Genomic DNA, 19,732 nt, shown 5'->3' with positions numbered 1-19,732 from the left:
GAGTGGAAGGAAAAGGAAAAGAAGGGAGGGAGAGGAAAAAACAAGTGAAAGAAAAGGAAGGAGATAGTATAAGGAAATGGAAAAAATGGAGATGAAGGGAAGGAAATGAAAAGAAATAAGGGGAGGTTAAGACAGGAAAAAGAAAGATAAAGAGACAAAGGAAAGCAGAAAAGAAGGGAAAGGAAAAAGAATTGATGGAAAGAGAGAAGGGAAGGATAAAGGCAGGAAATAGAAGAACGAAAAAAAAAGGCAGAAAAGAAACAAAAAGAAGCAAAAGGAAGAGAAAATAAGTTCAAGTAAAATAAGGGAGATTACGGGAGGAAAAGGAAGAGAAGGTAGAGGCATTAAAGATAATGTGTCCAGGAAAAATGACCTCTTGTATAAATCACATGTTTATGTTAAGCATTAGAGATGAGCGAACGCGTTCGTCCGAGCTTGATATTCGTGCGAATATCGGGATGTTCGTTATTCGTAACGAACACCATGCGGTGTTCTGGTTAATTTAACTTTCTTCCCTGAGACGTTAGCGCTTTTTTTTGGCCAATATAAAGACAGGGAAGGCATTACAACTTCCCCCTGCAACGTTTAAGCCCTATACCACCCCCCTGCTGTGAGTGGCTGGGGAGATAAGGTGTCCGCCTGATATAAAAGTCTGCCCCTCCCGCGGTTCGCTATGGATGCATTCTATATGCGCTCAATGGGGCCAGCGGCAGCAGCGCTGACCCCATTGAGAACATATAGAAGACAAATCCTTCTTCTCTGGCACAGCTGTAACAGCTGTAGCAGAGAAGAACGATGTTTGCCCATTGAATTCAATGGAGCGGCAATACAGCATGTTCCACTGAATGCAATGGGCTGCCGGCGATCGCAGGATGAATGGTCGGAAAGGGGTTAAATATATAACCCCTTTCCTGCAATTCATCCAGAAATGTGTTACACTAAAAATATATACCGGCGTATAAGGCGACGGGGCGTATAAGACGACCCCCCAACTGTCACCTTATATGCCGGTAATACAGTGGAGCAAAGAATAAAAAGCATTACTTACGTTTTTAGATGATCTGCGGCGCTCCTGCAGGCTGTCACTCCCTCCTAATCCACGGCAAAGTATTCCTTTCTCCACGAAAGGCTTTAAATCCCTGCCTCCAGAAGCACACGTGCCTTCAGCCAATCACAGCCAATGACAATGATGTCATTGAATGGCTGTGATTGGCTGTGTTTCTGGAGGCGGGGATTTCAAGGCTTGAAATCCCCGCCTCCAGAAACACAGCCAATCACAGCCATTCAATGACATCATTGTCATTGGCTGTGATTGGCTGAAGGCACGTGTCTTTCTGGAGGCAGGGATTTCAAGCCCTGCCTCCAGAAAGCAATACTCTGCCGTGGATTAGGAGGGAGTGACAGCCTGCAGGAGCGCCGCAGATCATCTAAAAACGTAAGTAATGCTTTTTATTCTTTGCTCCACTGTATTACCGGCGTATAAGGTGACAGTTGGGGGGTCGTCTTATACGCCCCGTCGCCTTATACGCCGGTATATATTTTTAGTGTAACACATTTCTGGATGAATTGCAGGAAAGGGGTTATATATTTAACCCCTTTCCGACCATTCATCCTGCGATCGCGGGCAGCCCATTGCATTCAGTGGAACCTGCTGTATTGCCGCTCCATTGAATTCAATGGGCAAACATCGTTCTTCTCTGCTACAGCTGTTACAGCTGTGCCAGAGGAGAACGATCTTTATGCTGACAGTGGGGGGGGGGGGGGGGCACTCTTGCCGCTATTGTGGCTTAATAGTGGGACCTGTGAACTTGAGATGCAGCCCACCATGTAGCCCCTCGCCTGCCCTATCCGTCACTGTGTCATTCCCATCACTTTCCTGAATTGCCCAGATTTTCACACATGAAAACCTTAGCGAGCATCGGCGAAATACAAAAATGTTCTGGTCGCCCATTGACTTCAATGGGGTTCGTTGTTCGAAACGAACCCTCGAGCATCACGGGAAGTTCGTTCCGAATAACGAACACCCGAACATTTTGGTGTTCGCTCATCTCTATTAAGCATATATTTAAAGATGTGTTCTTGTTTTTTTTTCTTCTACTGTTCAATGTCACAATCTATAATTTTAAAAAAATCCTGCAGTTTTCACGCTGACTAGTAATCCTAATAGTCTGACACTTTTTAGCAGTCATCTTATTTCCAAGACAGGTATATAATGAAGAGTAACACCTATATAAAGATAACAGGGGATCCACCATTCACAGTAGGTGATGGTCATGACTCACCCCCTTCTACTTCCTGCACAAGGACCTCTGCATGTGACACAGAGCTGGCCCACACATTTGTAGAAAAAGAAACATGCATTCCCATCACAAATGATCTTATATTTAGTCACAAAAAAGGACAAACAAAATTTAAAGATGGTTAAAAATAAGAAAAACACATTAGGTCACGCATATAATGAAGGAGGCCCATATCCCAATGCCACAGGAAATATATGATTCATATAACAATTGATTCCACTTGATAAATAGGGGGCAAAGAAAAAGCTGTGCATCAAAATACAGGGTAAGGGCTCTTTCACACGGGTGCTGCAATTTATGTCCACCAACATCGCAGCCAAGAATCACATGAATGAGAGGCATCTTCCATTTTCTCGCCCATGCAGATGGCCAGGCTGCGGCGTATATATGCCGCAGCCTGGAATACCATCAGCCAGGGGGAGAGAGTTCAGCTCTGCTAAACTCCCTCACCCTCTCTGCCCTTTGACTGCTGCCAGCAAAGGGAGGGAACTGGAGCTTAGCAGAGCTAGTGTGCTAAGCTCCCTCTCCCTCTGCACCCCAGCCTATGGGAGCTGTCGGCAACAGGAGGGGGAGGGACTTTAGCAACGCGAGCTGCTGCTGAATTTCCTCCCTCTTCTCTTTTCTGACAGCTCTCATAGGCTCCTATGGGAATGGCTGGCAAATTCCTGCAAAAGATAGGACAAGACCTATCTTTTCCAGACGTGTGTAAAACAGCACCGTATGTGCATTCTTTTCCGTCCGACTTTACACACCAAAGAATCACCCATCTGAACAAATGCATTGGAATCCAATGATTGAGATGGTCGCGATTTTTCGACGGCTTTTTATTGTGGCAGAGTAGATGTAATAAAAAGCTTGCGTGAAAGATGACTAAGGCAAAAGCCTAGACTCACCCATTCAACTGATGTAATAATTAGGGATGAGCGAGCATGCTCGGTAATGGCAGATACCCGAGCGAGCATCACTCTTCTCGAGTAACTGCATACTCGTCCAAGCAAATGCGGAGGGGGGCGGAAAGTGAGAGAGATCTCTCTCTCTCTCCCACTCGCTCCCTTCCGCCCCCCTCCCCCGCATTTGTCTGGACGAGTATGCAGTTATTCGAGAAGAGCGATGCTCGCTCGAGTATCTGCCTTTATTGAGCATGCTCGCTCATTTCTAGTAATAATGAGAAAATTGACCTCCAATGTGTGAAAGTCTTAATTGGGAGGAATGCTGCATTTTTTGGTGAATGAGACCTTTTCAGCAGCCATTTTGAACTCCTGTTGAAAATTCCTCTTGTATATAAATGAAAGTGAACAAAAATTGTGGGGGAAAACTTTACTCCTGATGAAGCTGCCTCTGTAGCGATATGCATGTTTTTTTAAATTGTATTTCACTCAATTCTATATGCTTTGATTACACTTATTGCTTTTTGGTAATTATGGCTATTCCATACATACCTCTCTGCTTTATTATGAGCTGACTTTTTACCCTGCATTACACCTCATATTGGCTATTGCACGAACTACTCTTATATTCACTGACACTTTGAAGTTGCCAGCACTTGCACTTTATGTTGTACTTTCATTTCTGTATTTTGAAGCACAGCTTTTTATTGCACTTTATGAACTTAGTGGAATCATTTGATCTATACCTTTTTATATCTATATTGAATATTTGCTGTAGTTCTGGGATATGGGCACTCTTGATTGTGCGTGTATTGTCAAAATAAAAATTAGTGGGAATATAGAGCAATCTAATGACATGATGAAAGAAGCACAGATCCAAAGGATTTATTATTGAAATATAAGCCCTATGCCAAAAATAAGCCTAGCTACACTACATGAAAAAAAGCAATAATCACCTAGCAGGCATCGTCCAGGTCCCTCCCACGCTCCTGCAGGCTTCCATGTAGTTCTCCACACTGAAGAAGCATCTCTTGCTGGTAACGTGGCTTCAATACCTTGCCTCCAGCAAGCAATTGCTCTGATTGCGCTCGTGAACCAATCAGAGCTGGCACTTGATGAACCAATCACAGCCATTCATTGAATAACATCATTGAATGTCTGTGATTGGTTCATCGAGCGCCATCACACTGTAAGATATGATACAGATGGATGTCACAAGATATAAATACAAGAGAAGAGAAGGGTGGAGCGACTCCTATTAAGGATTTGACCCTAATATTCAGAATAGTTTTTTGTAGAATAGTTAGTAGAATCATAGAATGGTAGAGTTGGAAGGGACCTCCAGGGTCATCGAGCCCAACCGCTTGCTCAGTGCAGAATTCACTAAATCATCCCAGACAGACATTTGTCCAGCCTCTGTTTGAACACTTCCATTGAAGGAGAACTCACCACATCCCGTGGTAAGCTGCTCCACTCATTGATCACCCTCACTGTCAGAAAGTTTTTTCTAATATCCAATGTGTGTCTCCTCCCCTTTAGTTTCTTCCCATTGCTTCAAGTCTTTCCTTGTGCAAATGAGAATAGGTCTGATCCCTCTGCACTGTGACAGCCCCTCAGATATTTGTAGACAGCTATTAAGTGTCCTCCCAGCCTTCTTTTTTGCAAGCTAAACATTCCCAGATCCTTTAACCATTCCTCATAGGACATGATTTGCAAACCCCTAACCATCTTGGTAAGGCCTCAGTCACACGGGCGCATCGGCACCCGTACAGCGGCGCCGATGCGCCCGTGTGACTGACACCAGCAGACGGCCGTCTCTCTGCAGCGCTGGAGGAAAGAACATGTGACCGGCTTCATTGCCGGTCATGTGTTCTTTCCTCCGGCGCTGCAGAGAGACGGCTGTCTGCAGGTACGTCCGTCTCCTTCTTGCAGTCACACGGGCACATCGGCGCCGGTGTACGGGTGCCAATGCGCCCGTGTGACTGAGGCCTAACTTTTCTCTGAATTTGCTCCAGTTTGTCTATGTCTTTTTTAAAGTTGGGTGCCCAGAACTGGACACAGTATTCCAGATGAGGTCTGACTAAGGAAGAGTAGAGGGGGATAATTACCTCACGTGATCTAGACTCTATGCTTATCTTAATACATCCCAGAATTGTGTTTGCCTTTTTGGCTGCTGCATCACATTGTTGACTCATGTTCAGTCTATGATCTATTTGATCTATACCTTTTTTATATATTTTATATTTGCTGTGGTGCTGGGATATGGGCACTCTTTATTGTGCGTGTATTGTCAAAATAGAAATTAGTGGCAATATAGAGCAATCTAATGACATTATGAAAGAAGCACAGATCATAGTATACTCAAGTCTTTTTCACATGTGCTGCTGTTTAGCCCAATACCCCCATTCTGTATGTGCTTTTTAATTTTTTCTTGCCCAGATGTAGGACTTCGCATTTCTTCTTGTTAAATACCATTCTGTTAGTCGCCGCCCACTGTTCAAGCTTTTCTAGATCTTTTAGAATACTCTCTCTCTTCCCTAGTTTTAGCTATCCCTCCTAGCTTTCTGTCGTCGGCAAATTTGATTAGTTTCTCATCAATTCCCTCCTCCAAATCATTTCGAAAAATGTTGAACAACACTGGGCCTAGAACAGAGCCTTGTGGTACCCCACTTGATACATTCTTCCACTTGGATATGCAGCCATTTATGACCACTCTTTTAGTATGATCACTCAGCCAGTTGTGAATCCACCTAACACTTGCCTTGTCAATCCCATATTTGGTCATTTTTTCAATAATTATCATATGAGATACTTTGTCAAATGCTTTACTAAAGTCAAGATATACTATATCCACCACATTTTCCTGATCAACCTAGTCGGTGATTCTGTCATAATGCGGCAGATGTTTTCTTTATCCCCACAAGGAATAAAGAATTCCCTGCTGCACCTCTCACAGATGTAACAGATGTGGCAAAGGAATTCTTCATCCCTGTGGGAAATAAAGAATTCCCTACCACAGCTGTCACAGATGAGAGCTGCGCTACAGGACCAAGCTGCCAGCATCCTGTAATTGTTTTTCAGGGAAGGGCTTTAAATATAAGCCCTTTCCTAAAAAACAAGGCAAAGTAGTGTTAAAAAAAAACTAAAAACATACTCACCTTACTTCAGCTGCCGGGGCTCAGCCGCGTCCTCTCTGCGCTGTTCCCAGCTCTGCAATGCAGTTCTTTGAGCAGGTGGGGATTGGCCATCTGATGTAGAAAGAGTTAATGAATATGTTCTCCTTGTCCAGGTGGCCTATAGTAAATGCCAACAATAGTGTCCTTTCTGTTATTCTCTTCTTGTATTCTTACCCAAACAGTTTCTTCAGAACTACCATGCTATGAAGATTGAATCTCTATGGAGATGAATGTTTTCCTAACATACAACACAATGTATGTTAGGAAAAAGGAGCGGGAGCAATAAAGATCAAGAAGCTTGGTGACTCAATGGTTACCACTGTTACCTTGCAGTATTGGAGTCCTAGGTTCAAATTTGACTAACAACATCTGCATGGAGTTTTATAAAGTCCATCAGGATGTATTCTTTGGTCAGATTTGAATTTAGGACTCCAGTCCCCCAAAGCAACAGTAATAACAACTGAGGCACATCCATTGAAGGACCACTACCACCGTCATTTTCAGGCTCTTAGACAGTGTTCAATACTGGGTTTATTGGTTTTTATGAATGCTCGGTTCAAACGTATTCACACCGTATCAAACTTTTTGACAAAATTAGTCGAACCAGCTAAAACCAAACTTTTGAAAATTTCACTCATCTCTAACCGCAACACTCACACAGAAATCAGTGCGTCAGCTCCTGTCCATTGTGTGAATGGCCCAGCTCAGGCAAGAAGGCTGACCCCTAGTCATGTACAGAAAATAGAATGAAAAAAAAATTACAATCAGAAAATAAAAACAAATGGGAAAATGAAAAGTTTTTCACTATCTGATTTTAATTAGTAAAAAACATAGATGATACATTTTATTTAAGTGAAAAGTAGGGAGAAAAGGGAACAGCAAAGGATGGGAGGGGCAAAAAAGGAACGGAAGGGGAAGAAAGGGTAAGGGTGCTCATATATATTAGACTGATATAGGTTGATGTTTGAACAACCGTTGGTTTCTCAGATGCTGCCATACACGTTTAAGTCCATATTGACAGTCAAAGTTATTCAAATTTAGATAGAATCAAATGTTTTCTCTCTTTCAGCCACCCTGATAGATGGAGTAGATCTTCGTGGATATTTTGTTTATTCCTTCACTGACAAGATGGATCCCCAGTTTGGCTTGTTCAAATACGTTGCCAACAAATACGAGGCTAAAAGTTCAAAGACCGTATACAGAAGAATCATTGGTAATAATGGATTTCCAAGTATGGATACAACTCCAGCCCCCTGTCCGGAGGAGGTTTTTGAGTGCACCGACTGTCATGTGTTTCAGACTAGAAAATATTTGTTTGCATTTGTTGCTTTCATGTCTTTTGTATTCATTGTCTCTGTTTTTATGATCGCATATTACTCCAAAAAGGACAAAAGGAGGTATAAGTAAAAAATTAAAAAATAACTTTTTATTGTAAAAACAGGTTAGATAAGGGAAGGGCCTTATCTATGGACTGGTGGAAGGCCATTTTACCTGATTTCCACCTAATGTCTGTGACATGACAGTTGGAAATCCTGTTGACAGTGCGCCCATTTCCAAAATGAAATGGTGGGTGCTAATTATTTTGCACAGATAAATACCTGTTTTATGAAAAGGGTGCTGAGAACGCAGAGCTGACTTGTAAAACTGTGAATTCATATATAAATAGTACTATGAAGATGATCATATATAGTAAGTATGTGCTTTGTATAGATCTATTTTTGAATACGCTTCCTCATGGAAACTTTATCAGATATGTTCTATAATTCTACCTTAGATTATTCAGACAAGGAGACTATTATATTTATTATCAGGCATTTTTATTATCTTTATGATAAGCTCATAGCATCTGGGATCAGAGGAATTATTTAGTCACGGATGCTGATATATTTGCTAGTCCTGGATAGACCTTCATTGTTTTCTTCTGCGAAGCTTTACCATTTGAGCTATTGCTCTGGAGTAGTGGTTCCTTTATGTAGGTCTATCTATCTGCTAATTAATAGAGTTTCCTTATGAAAATATGTTTTTTAAATCCTAGAGAATAAACCTTATAGAGTAAACTCCTAGAGAGGAAATTCTTAAAGAGTAAACTCTGCTGGGCAGCTGCTACAACCATAGCTAATCTGCAAGAAGCTGGGGTGGATGATCATTACAATACTTTAGTTATTAATGATGGGACTGAAAACCCTATAAAGAGTATTCTCCAAATCAAAATAAGGAAAAGGAAGAAGACTAAAAGCTATATATTATTGTAAGGATTAACATGTTCTAAATTAGATAAATAAACGGAATCAATGTGCGAAACTTATCAATATGATACTGTCAAGTGAACTTGAGTACACAGTGGTTGAGGGTTGCAGACTATCCCAAAGATTTCAATGGCTGGAAGCAGAATATAGAGGTACCTTAGGGAGATAGTTACTATGGCACCTGCAGTAGCCCTAGCTTCACAAAGCCACTATTGCAGCTTACCCCTAACAGTAATATCTGACAACAGCAACTCCAAATACTTTGCCTTGACTACTCCTAAATACAGTCCTTAAAGATAAGCGTTAATCTCCTACGTGCTTTGCCAGATATCGGGGAGGTAAGGCAATGTTATCACAGGTTAATGTTAAAAACGGCAGTGGTGGGAGGAAGCTAAAGTCGGTGGTGAAGAAGTAGGTGCTCTTCTCTCCCAGCAATACACATTCCATGTCATCCCTCCCAGTACCCCCACTCACTTTCCCATCGTTTGAGGTACATGCCCTACGACTTTTCTGGTTCTCCTCCTACCTACCTGACCATTCATTCAGTGTCTCCTTTGCTGGCTCTACCTCCCCTCCTCTTCCCCTCTTTCCCTTGCTGTTGGGCTTCCCCCAGGACTTGGTCCTTGACCTTCTCCATCTACACAGCACCTAATATACAAACCATCAGGAGTTTTGGCTTTCAGTACCATCTCTATGCTGACGACACCCAGTTATACACCTCTTCCCATGACATCTCTGCAACATTCCTCCAGAACGCCACCACTGTCTGTCTGCTGTCTCTAACACTATGTCCTCTCTCTTCCTAAAACTTCCTAAAACTGAACCTCTGAAAAACTGACCTACTGGTGTTTCTGCCTCCTACTAACTGACCTCATCCTGACATATCCATCTCAGTGTGTGGCACTATAACTCCCAGCATGCTCGCTGCCTTGCGGTTATATTCGACATCGATCTCTCCTTTACCTCTTATATCTAATCTTTAGGCTGAACGTGCTGCACCTCAAGAACATCATAAGAATCCTCCCTTTCCTCACCGTTAACACGCTAAAAACGCTCACTGTTGCCCTCATCCATCCTGCCTCGATTATTGCAACTCGCTGCTGATCGGTCTCCCTCGTGCCGGACTCTCCCGTCTCCAATCCATCCTGAATGCGGCAGCCAGGCTCATCTTCCTGTCCAGCCGCTACTCGGACGCCTCTGCCCTGTGCCAGTCACTGCACTGGCTGCCCAGAAAATACAGAATTTAATTAAAACTCACCACCTTCATCCATAAAGCCCTCCACAGCGCCGCGCCGCCCTACATTGCCTCCCTCATCTCAATACACCACCCAGCCAGTGCCCTCCGTTCTGCTAACGAAATCAGATTAAATGCCTCTTTAACCCGAACCTCTCATTTTCGTCTCCAAGACTTCTCCAGAGCAGCACCAGTCCTCTGGAATGCACTACGGAAAACTACCCGGGCAGTCCCTGACTTGGCTCTAAAAACGCACCTCTTCAGGGAGGCATACCGCAGCCAAGATACAATGATTTTGACAGGGGGTTGACGCACTTGTTACTGATTGGCTGTCCTGCATTCTCCCTGTCCTCTCCCTCACAGGTCCTGTAGCCACCGCCGTCCGCCATGGAGGAAGGCTGAGAGGCGGCTCTCGGTACTGATGAGTGATTGTGGTGGTCAGCGGACGAGGTAGTGGAGGAAGGGGAGAGCGGTCGGGCTGTACTCTGCAGTGCTGCTGTGTGAGGGAGTGGTGACCGGCAGCCCTGCGAACATCACAGAGCTGTGCTGAGGGCCGCAGCAGTGACCGCTCCTCACTTCAGATGCACGGAATGGTGAGCGCTGCAGAGCGGCCATGTATAATTACATTTGCAGTTGCTCTCTCCCGCGGCTCCCCTACAGTCACAGCGTGGAAGGGTCCGCAGTGGAGGTGACAGCCGCCCAGCAACTAAATCAGTAATGGTGAAAAAGGGGCGCCAGGGACAGTGAAAGCGTGGCTGCTTGGACGGCTGCTACACTCAGCGCAGGAAAAAACACCAGGACCTGAGAACCTGAGAAAGGAGACAATGGCCTGCAGCCAATCAGGAACAGGGGGCGTCAAACTCCTTGTATCTTGGCTTAGCCAGGACTTCCGATGGCGCCAAGATACACTCATACCGTCATATTGAATCAGCCACTATAGCGCTCAACCTGACCATTGTCTATGTGTATAGCATCCCTCACTCTCCACCTCGCCATACCGTGTACATCTCCAGCCCTTTACCTTCTGTATCATCACATTATTTGTAGTATGCCTTGGGGTTATATTTGACCCCAATCTCTCCTTTACCCCTATATCCAATCTCTCACCTGAACGTTGGAGCAGGACCCTCACCCCTACTATGACCATCAACTGATTACTACATGTAACTGTGGTTTTGTTTTTATTCCCCCTGTTTGGTAAATGCTGTGGAATATGTTGGTGCTATATAAATAAAGATTATTATTATTAATAAACACGATTGGCAGTGAGGATGGGAGGGGCGGCGCTGAACCCACAAGGATTGGAGTGGTATGATTACTACTTTTAACCTTTTCCTGCTCTCTGTACATTTTCCTCATACAACTTGGAGAACACCTTTAAATTTGGTCATACACATCAGATGAAAATCAGCCGAATAGCGGGATTAACTGAAAATGTAGTAAAACGAATTCTTACCCTTTGAAATATATATTATTTATGTATAATGAATTAATTTATGCCAGATCAGGTCTCTACATAATATATGTGCATGCACTTTATATAGAAGCATAAAATCACCATGAATATGTATAAGAATATGTTTAAATGTATTATTGGGCTGTATAAAATGTGATTTCAGGGCAAATTGTCTTATAGTTAAAAGGTTATGATTTATGCTCATGAAAAATCTTGTATCGTATACATCTTTAATGGTTACAATAAAAAATAGATTTTTTATATTTACATCTTATAATTTAGCATGCGATCTCTCTTCTTTGTATCACATTTTGTAAAGAGTTTGTTTTCTTAAGGATCGTTTAGCATTTTTACATTAGTGAACTTTACCTTTTAGGGTTTAATGTCGCCATCTAGTGGGTAAATCTGAAAAGGCATGCAGATGAGTATCTTCTTGGCAAAAGGATATAATATACAGTATCTGAAATGAACACATGCAGTGTAGAAAACAATTGATAAAAAAATGACTCAAATCAGAGAAGACATAACCTGTGAGTCACTAGATATATGTTGCCTTCACAGGGTTGACCTTAGGTCAGATGATGCCCGATGCAAAATTTCCTTGTGGCGCCTCCTCCCATTGTAATAAAAATAAAAGCTAAGCAAAGTGCTGATTAAAAGCTCCACTGAAAAGGTCTTAAATTCAACTTTAGCAGCCAGTGCCAGGCAGCTGCTGTCAAGGCGAATACAATCATGGGATACACAAATAGAGGCATAGGCAGACCACACATGGAATATCTGCAGTATTTACAGTACAAGCTATAAGGAAGAGATTTACATTTTTTGTCCACATGGAGGAGAAAAATTCAGTACAGAATGTGGTGTGGATTTTCTTTCGTGCGGATCTGCAGTAGACTTCACCCCTTCAATTAAAAAGGTGAAATCTGCTGCAGATCTACATCAAAATCCGCAGCAGAAAGTATGTTGTGGGTTTTGGTGCGAATATGCAGGCTTCTCTCAGATTTTTGAACACACGACTTGTGCCACAGCTAAAACCACCAAGTAGTCCTAGCCTAAAGGTTATACAGTTCTAGACCAAGACAAATATTAGACTCTAGGCTCACAATCATTGAGAACTGATGCTGGCCAACTGACCAACTACTGCTGCTGGAGTCTGGTGGATCACTGCCTTTAGCCCAGCCATCTCCCCTGCTGCCATTTGACTGATAATGCTGATTCAGTGAGTGTAGCATGTGGGGTGACATCATAGGGTCACAATAGGAGCCTCAAAGGCCAGACCTGGCGATCAACAGCAATACTCCTACTCAGGGGCGTACCTAAAGGCTCAGGGGCCCGGGTGCAAAAGTTCAGCTCGGGGCCCCCCCTTGGACCTCCACCCACACTCCCCCATACCCATACCTAGATCGCGCTGCATACATGATCTGCCCCTTGGCGTAATCTTTCCAAACATTACGCATTTCCTGAACATAATAATAATAATAATAATAATCTTTATTTGTATAGCGCCAACATATTCCGCAGCGCTTAACATGAACATTTGTTTGTAGCCCCGCAGGCCACTCTCACTCACACACCTCTTTTTACCGCTATTAGCACAGCGCCCTGAGTGCCGTACTAACCGCGGTACAACACTCCCAGAGATTTTATTGAGGTTACTCAAAATTGTGCTGGAACGCCGTGTACCTAACGCTGTTATTTTCAAGAGCTGTCTGTTCTATTTTTGCATTTTTGTGGTTTTTAACACATCTCATCACCCATCACAATGATGGGGTGCATTAAAAAGCGCTGTCACACCTGTGTTCAAAAAAGCTGCTTGAAATTCCGGTAAAAATGCCGCGATTTCAAGCTGCGTTTTCTGAACACGTGTGGGAGCGGCCTCAGGGGGGTCATGTTTTTGTTGCACTTTAGAACCACAATTAAGACACATAAAAAACTTGCATGCAGTATTTAAAGACCGCGTACGGTATTAGGGTGACTGCCCACTACAGTTTTTTTTCACGGCGACATTTGCAGCGGTTTTTTTTTCTGTAGGGGTCTATGTTAAAATCACGATCTCGCAAAATCGCGATTTTGCGGTAAATTGCGATTTTGCGCGATCACTATTTTAACATTACAAGTCCCATAGACCCCTACAGAAAAAAAAAAACGCTGCAAATTTTGCTGTGAAAAAAAACTGTAGTGGGCAGTCACCCTAAAGGAGCTGCAGACACTATTAATAGAGATAGATCGATAGATAGATAGATAGATAGATAGATAGATAGATAGATAGATAGATAGATAGATAGATAGATAGATAGATAGATAGATAGGAAGGATATAGATAGCTACATAGATATGAGAGAGAGAGAGAGAGAGATGAGAGAGAGAGAGAGAGAGATGAGAGAGATATGAGAGAGAGAGAGAGAGAGAGAGATGAGAGAGATATGAGAGAGAGAGAGAGAGAGAGAGATATGAGAGAGACATAGATAGATATGAGAGAGAGAGAGATAGATAGATATGAGAAAGAGAGATAGATAGATATGAGAGATAGATAGATATGAGAGAGATATGAGAGAGAGAGAGATAGATATGAGAGAGAGAGAGATAGATATGAGAGAGAGATAGATAGATATGAGAGAGAGATAGATATGAGAGAGAGATAGATAGATAGATATGAGAGATAGATAGATAGATATGAGAGATAGATAGATAGATAGATAGATATGAGAGAGAGAGAGAGAGATAGAGATATGAGAGATAGATAGATAGGAAGGATATAGATAGCTACATAGATATGAGAGAGAGAGAGAGAGAGAGAGAGAGATGAGAGAGATATGAGAGAGACAGAGAGAAAGAGAGATATGAGAGAGACATAGATATGAGAGAGAGAGATAGATAGATATGAGAGATAGATATGAGAGAGAGAGAGATAGATAGATATGAGAGATAGATAGATATGAGAGAGAGAGATATGAGAGAGAGAGAGAGATAGATAGATAGATAGATAGATAGATAGATAGATATGAGATATAGATAGATAGATAGATAGATATGAGAGATAGATAGATAGATATGAGAGATAGATAGATAGATATGAGAGATAGATAGATATGAGAGATATGAGAGAGAGAGAGATATGAGAGATAGATAGATAGATAGATAGGATATAGATAGATAGATTGATATGAGATAGATAGGAGATAGATAGATAGGATATAGATATGAGATAGATAGACATGAGATAGATAGATAGATAGATAGATAGATAGATATGAGATAGATGATAGATAGATATGAGATAGATAGAAAGATAGATATGAGATAGATAGATAGGAGATAGATGAGATAGATAGATAGATAGATAGATAGATAGATAGATAGGAGATAGATAGGAGATAGATAGGAGATAGATAGATAGATAGATAGGAGATAGATATGAGATGGAGATTGATAGATAGATAGGAGATAGATAGATAGCTAGATATGAGATAGATAGATAGATAGATATGAGATAGATGATAGATATGAGATAGGTAGATAGATATGAGATAGATAGATAGATAGATAGATAGATAGATAGATAGATATGAGATAGATAGATAGATAGATAGATATGAGATAGATAGATAGGAGATAGATATGAGATAGATAGATAAATAGATAGATAGATAGGGGATAGATAGATAGATCGATAGATAGATAGATATGGATAGATAGATAGGAGATAGATAGATAGCTAGATAGATAGGAGATAGATAGATATGAGAGAGATAGCAGATAGATAGATATGAGATAGATAGATATTTGAGTATAAAAGTAAAAATAAAAACTATCCCGCGCCTTGGCAGAAAACCAATCTTTTTTTTATTCTTGTTAAAACAACGCGTTTCGACACGATATGTGTCTTTTTCAAGTTCAAGATGAACTTGATGAACTTGATGCCAAGGCGCGGGATAGTTTTTATTTTTACTTTTATACTCAATTATCCAGCGCGACCGTGCTTACAAACACGGTGAAAGGATATCCCTGGACGCCGCTCCAAAAAGAAACATGGAGAAGCAAGAAACCTGCTGAAGGCTAACGTGGACAACAGGTGCAGAGGGGTTAATTCCTTCACCACCGGATTAACCCTTCTGGCACCGGGTAAGCCCACCTCTCATTTAGCTATAAAAGCATTTGTAAACTGCAAGTGAGGCGCATTTTAAAGTACATTTTCTATGATAGATAGATATGAGATAGATAGATAGATGATAGATAGATATGAGATAGATATATAGATATGAGATAGATATATAGATATGAGATAGATAGATAGATGATAGATATGAGATAGATAGATAGATAGATAAATAGGATATAGATAGATACATAGATATGAGAGAGAGAGAGAGAGATATGAGAGAGAGAGAGATATGAGAGAGAGATAGATAGATATGAGAGAGAGAGATATGAGAGAGAGAGAGATAGATAGATATGAGAGATAGATAGATATGAGAGATAGAGATAGATATGAAAGAGAGAGAGGATAGATATGAGAGATAGATAGATAGATACATAGATATGAGAGATAGATAGATAGATAGATAGATAAATAGATAGATAGATATGAGAGATATGAGAGAGAGAGAGAGAGAGAGAGAGAGATATGAGAGATAGATAGATATGAGATAGATAGATATGAGATAGATAAATATGAGATAGATAGATGATAGATAGATATGAGATAGATATATAGATATGAGATAGATAGATAGATAGATAGATATGAGATAGATAGATGATAGATATGAGATAGATAGATAGATAGGATATAGATAGATACATAGATATGAGAGAGAGAGATATGAGAGAGAGAGATGAGAGAGAGATAGATAGATATGAGAGAGAGAGAGAGATATGAGAGAGAGATAGATATGAGAGAGAGATAGATAGATATGAGAGAGATAGATATGAGAGAGATAGATATGAGAGAGAGAGAGATAGATATAAAAGAGAGAAAAGATAGATATGAGAGATAGATAGATATGAGAGAGATATAGATATGAGAGATAGATATGAGAGATAGATAGATAGATAGATAGATAGATAGATAGGAGATAGATAGATATGAGATAGATAAATAGATAGATAGGAGATAGATAGATAGGATATAGATATGAGATAGATAGATAGGAGATAGATAGATAGATAGATAGATAGATAGATAGATAGGAGATAGATAAGAGATAGATAGATAGATATGAGATAGATAGATAGATATGAGATAAATAGATAGATAGATAGATAGATATGAGATAGATGATAGATAGATATGAGATAGATGATAGATAGATATGAGATAGATAGATGGATGGATAGATATGAGATAGATAGATAGATTGATATGAGATCGATGATAGATAGATAGATATGAGATAGATAGATGATAGATAGATAGATATGAGATAGATAGATGGATAGATATGAGATGGATAGATAGATATGAGATAGATAGATAGATAGATAGATAGATAGATAGATAGATAGATAGATAGGAGATAGATATGAGATAGATAGGAGATAGATAGATAGTAGATAGATAGATGGATAGATTGGAGATAGATAGATGATAGATAGATTGATGATAGATAGATAGATAGATGATTGATAGATATGATATAGATAGATAGATAGATATGAGATAGATAGATAGATATGAGATAGATAGATAGATAGATGATAGATAGATATAAGATAGATAGATAGATGGATAGATATGAGATAGATAGATAGATAGGATATAGATAGATACATAGATATGAGAGAGAGAAAGAGAGATATGAGAGAGAGATAGATAGATAGATATGAGAGAGAGAGATATGAGAGAGAGATAGATATGAGAGAGATAGATAGATATGAGAGATAGATATGAGAGAGAGATAGATATGAGAGAGATAGATAGATAGATAGATATGAGAGATATGAGAGAGATATAGATATGAGAGATAGATAGATAGGTGATAGATAGATAGATATGAGATAGATAAATAGATAGATAGGAGATAGATAGATAGATAGATAGATAGGAGATAGATAGATAGGATGAATAGATAGGAGATAGATATGAGATAGATATGAGATAGATAGATAGATAGATATGAGATAGATGATAGATAGATATGAGATAGATAGATGATAGATAGATATGAGATAGATAGATAGATGGATAGATATGAGATAGATAGATATGAGAGAGATAGATAGATAGATAGGAGATAGATATGAGATAGATAGATAGGAGATAGATAGATAGGAGATAGATAGATATGCTATAGATAGATATGAGATAGATAGATAGATAGATAGATATGAGATAGATAGATAGATAGATATGAGATAGATAGATGATAGATAGATAGATATGAGATAGATAGATGGATAGATAGATATGAGATAGATAGATAAATAGATATGAGATAGATAGATAGATAGATATGAGATAGATAGATAGGAGATAGATAGATAGATAGATAGATAGATAGATAGGAGATAGATAGATAGGAGATAGATATGAGAGATATAGCAGATAGATAGATATGAGATAGATAGATAGATATGAGATAGATAGATAGATAGATAGATAGATGGATAGATATGAGATAGATAGATAGATATGAGATAGATATGAGATAGATAGATAGATATGAGATAGATAGATAGGAGATAGATAGATAGTAGATAGATAGATGGATAGATAGATAGGAGATAGATAGATGATAGATAGATCGATGATAGATAGATGATTGATAGATATGATATAGATAGATAGATAGATAGATATGAGATAGATAGATAGATATGAGATAGATAGATAGATAGATGATAGATAGATATGAGATAGCTAGATAGATGGATAGATATGAGATAGATAGATAGATAGATATGAGATAGATAGATAGATATGAGATAGATAGATAGATGATAGATATGAGATAGATAGATAGATAGATATGAGATAGATAGATAGATAGATAGATATGAGATAGATAGATAGATAGATAGATAGATATGAGATAGATAGATGATAGATATGAGATAGATAGATAGATAGATAGATAGATAGATAGGATATAGATAGATACATAGATATGAGAGAGAGAGAGATGAGTGAGAGATATGAGAGAGAGAAAGAGAGATATGAGAGAGAGATAGATAGATAGATAGATATGAGAGAGAGAGAGAGAGATAGATATGAGAGAGATAGATAGATATGAGAGATAGATAGATATGAGAGAGAGAGATAGATATGAGAGAGAGATAGATAGATATGAAAGAGAGAGAAGATAGATATGAGAGATAGATAGATATGAGAGATAGATAGATAGATATGAGAGATAGATAGATAGATAGATATGAGAGAGATATAGATATGAGAGATAGATAGATAGGAGATAGATATGAGATAGATAAATAGATAGATAGGAGATAGATAGATAGGAGATAGATAGATAGATAGATAGATAGATAGGATATAGATATGAGATAGATATGAGATAGATAGATAGATAGATAGATAGGAGATAGATAGATAGATAGGATAGATAGATAGGAGATAGATATGAGATAGATAGATATGAGATAGATAGATAGATAGATAGATAGATAGATAGATAGATATGAGATAGATAGATAGATAGATAGATAGATGATAGATAGATAGATAGATATGAGATAGATGATAGATAGATATGAGATAGATAGATAGATAGATAGATGATAGATAGATAGATATGAGATAGATAGATAGATGGATAGATATGAGATAGATAGATAGATATGAGAGAGATAGATAGATAGATAGATAGATAGATAGATAGATAGATAGATAGGAGATAGATATGAGATAGATAGATAGATAGATAGATAGGAGATAGATAGATAGGAGATAGATAGATAGATAGATAGATAGGAGATAGATAGATGATAGATAGATGGATGATAGATAGATATGATATAGATAGATATGAGATAGATAGATAGACAGATAGATATGAGATAGATAGATAGATAGATGATAGATAGATAGATATGAGATAGATAGATGGATAGATATGAGATAGATAGATAGATAGATATGAGATAGATAGATATGAGATAGATAGATATGAGATAGACAGATAGATAGATAGATATGAGATAGATATGAGATAGATAGATATGAGATAGATAGATAGATAGGAGATAGATAGATAGATAGATTGGAGATAGATAGATAGATAGATATGAGAGATATAGCAGATAGATATGAGATAGATAGATATGAGATAGATAGATAGATAGATGATAGATAGATAGATGATAGATATGATATAGATAGATAGATATGAGATAGATAGATAGATAGATATGAGATAGATAGATAGACAGATAGATAGATATGAGATAGATAGATAGATAGATAGATAGATAGATAGA

General features: G+C 39.2%; 1 protein-coding gene across 2 annotated transcripts in view; it reads left to right on the top strand.

Moving 5' to 3' along the window:
• The window catches only part of KL (klotho), a 42,948-nt gene extending 31,449 nt beyond the window's left edge, over nt 1-11,499 (top strand). Inside the window, exons 5-6 of one of the 2 annotated variants that reach the window (XM_066582917.1) lie at nt 7,433-7,576; nt 10,207-11,499. In XM_066582917.1, the coding sequence (XP_066439014.1) occupies nt 7,433-7,576; nt 10,207-10,265 (203 nt within the window). In that variant the 3' untranslated portion in view covers nt 10,266-11,499. Of the gene's footprint in view, nt 1-7,432 lie in introns of both variants that reach the window. The other variant, XM_066582908.1, reaches the window with a different exon arrangement.
• The last annotated feature ends 8,233 nt before the right edge of the window (nt 11,500-19,732 follow it).

Source organism: Eleutherodactylus coqui, chromosome 1 (assembly GCF_035609145.1).
Source record: "Eleutherodactylus coqui strain aEleCoq1 chromosome 1, aEleCoq1.hap1, whole genome shotgun sequence".
NCBI lineage: Eukaryota > Metazoa > Chordata > Amphibia > Anura > Eleutherodactylidae > Eleutherodactylus > Eleutherodactylus coqui.
Note: the sequence above shows the minus strand (reverse complement) of the source record. Positions and strands in the feature narration are given on the sequence as shown.